General features: G+C 62.0%; 1 protein-coding gene across 1 annotated transcript in view; it reads left to right on the top strand.

Annotated features, from left to right (window-relative positions):
- The window catches only part of LOC104523534 (integrator complex subunit 3-like), a 6,255-nt gene that overhangs the window by 3,213 nt on the left and 623 nt on the right, over positions 1-2,419 (top strand). The window contains 3 exon segments of the mRNA XM_010166152.2: positions 215-249; positions 252-369; positions 2,235-2,335. Coding sequence (XP_010164454.2) covers positions 215-249; positions 252-369; positions 2,235-2,335 — 254 coding nt within the window.

Here is a 2,419-nt window from a genome sequence, read left to right as displayed (position 1 = left end):
GGGTCTCAGGTGGTTTTTTTTTTGGGAAGCTGGATCCCATCTGAGCTGTTCCTGGGCTCCTGGGTCCCTCACAGCGTGGCAGCTCCAAAAACTTGTGACATCCACGTCTGAAGCCTCCTGTCAGGCTCAAATGGCTGCAGGGAGGGACCTCCAGCTGACCAGGGTACCAACCGCTCATCCTCCCTCCTCACCTGCCCTTCCCCATTTGCCACAGGCCCAGTGAGGAGATGGTGAAGATGGTTCTGAGCCGCTTTTTTTTTTCACCACCAGCATCCTGCGCCACTGGTGCATCAAACACGATGACCTCCTGGCCGAGCACATCAAGTCGCTGCTGATCAAGAACAACAGCCTGCCACGAAAACGCCAAAGGTGAGGGGCCGGGGCAGGGACAGCATCTCCCGCTGCTTCCCCTGGGGTCACCCTGTCACTGGGAGCCCAGGGGACAAACCCAGCCTTGTCCCCTGCTCCGTGCACCAGCCAGGCAGCCAACATGCCATCGGCACAACGTGGACGTGCCAGCCCATCGTACCGGTGACGCCGTCGTCTCCTCGAGGCCGCTGCCAACCCAGGCGCTGGCGCGCAGGCAGAGCCCGAGCGAGTGTCTGGGCCCCGGAGCTGTGCGGGTGGCAGCTCTTTGATGTCACCCACGCTGGGATCCAGCCAGCCCGACCCTTTTTAAGCCGAGCCCATTACCCAGGCTGCGTGGGAAGCGTTCTCAGCTGCTCGTGGGAGCGATGCCAAGGATTTGGTTGCTCCCCTGCTGTAGTGCTGACCAGGCAGAGACCCCCCCCTCTGCTCAACCCCACTGTGCCCATCTGTTTCCAGAGCATCTTCTGCTGTAAATAGTCTTCCAGATGTGGTTCACTTTATCTCTGCTGGGATGCTGCTGGCTCTGGGGTGGATGGGGTCAGGGTCTGTCAGTGCACTGGGTCTAAAGGACACAGCTGGGTTAAGTGGAGGTGAAATCCCAGCTCCTCAGGACAAGGTTCCTGATCTCCTGCCTTTGGAGAGGGAAGGGGCAGAGAGCTCGTTCCCGGCCACCCTGCATGGGCTGAGCTCTGGGTGCTGGAGGAGGTGCTGGACCTCACCCCTGCAGGTGTGGGAGAGGAAGGGAGAGTGATACGGGCTGCTGCAGCTCATCCTGCAGCCCTGTGCCGGCTCCTGGCCAGGGTGGGACATGGGACACCTCATCCCAACCCCAAGATGTCCCTCAACAAAGAGTCAGGAGTTCTCCCTGCCTGTTATCCAACCTCAAAGACCAACAGCAGGCTGCGAGGCAGCGTCTGCCCTCGGCACAGCCATCACCTACCGGGTCACAGAGCCCCTCGGTGCCAGGCTCTGGGTCAGGGGGAGAGGAGGGTGGTCTCCTCCAGCAGCCCCCAGCCCGCTGTGCTGGGATCACTGGGATCCTCTGCGGCCCCTTCCCGGCTGGGTGCCCGCAGCCCTTTGCTGGAGTCAGAAGGACATCTAGTGTCCTGGGGAAGCAGAGCAGCACCGTGCTGCCACCGCAACGAGGGCTGCGTGTCCCCAAGGACCCCCACCCAGCACCCAGGGAGCTGGGCCACGGCCAGCAGGTTGGACGGGACCTTTGCTGGGAGGTTCTGGCTGATGCTCCCGGTGTCCCACAGCTGCTCCCAACGGCATCTCGACCACCTTTGGGTCCCCCCAACTCTCTGAAGAGGCTGTTGGGGAACTCTGTGCCTTCATCTGTTCCTCCACCTTAATTAATGGCCTAACAAGGAGTTCTTTGCCCTGTGTTGCTGTTCCGGATCCGAGCCCCATCCTGCTCTAATCCCCGCTAATTAACGAGCTGCCAGCTGAGGCACCGCGGGTGCTGACACCATCCTGCAGCCAAGGCTCAGCACAGGGCACTTGGTGCTCCCCAGAGCTGCTGGGGATGGAGGTGACCAGCACCCTGCGCAGGATTGATCCCCTCAACCCCTGGGCTGGAGCAGCACACGCAGCCCAGTCCCCGGGGATCCTGTGTGTGCCAGAGCTGGAAAATGGATCCCACGCTGCTCTCCATCCCTGGGCACCTTCTGCTCCAGCCTCTGGGTGCACCCTGGGACAGGGTTATCTGTGCCCCACATCTCCTTGTGTGGTTGGGGTGCTGCTGCAGGGCCGTGGCACTCAGTCCCCCCACAAGTGGGGGTTCCTGTCTTTGTGGGGCACAAGCTGGGGGTGGGTGGGAGGAGCAGGGTGAGCACTAAAAGCTGCTGTTCCTCTGTCCTCAGCCTGCGCAGCTCCAGCAGCAAACTGGCCCAGCTCACCCTGGAGCAGATCCTGGAGCACCTGTACAACCTTCGCCTCAACCTGACCAACACCAAACAGAACTGTACGTACCGTGCGCAGCCGGGGCTGAGCCGCTGCCCGTCACCGGTGGGTGCCCCTGTCCCTGGGATGCTCTGGGATACTGGGA

Source organism: Antrostomus carolinensis, unplaced genomic scaffold (assembly GCF_000700745.2).
Source record: "Antrostomus carolinensis isolate BGI_N321 unplaced genomic scaffold, ASM70074v2 scaffold35100, whole genome shotgun sequence".
Classification (NCBI taxonomy): Eukaryota; Metazoa; Chordata; class Aves; order Caprimulgiformes; family Caprimulgidae; genus Antrostomus; species Antrostomus carolinensis.
The sequence above is the reverse complement of the archived record's forward strand: the minus strand, read 5'-3'. Positions and strand labels throughout refer to the sequence as shown.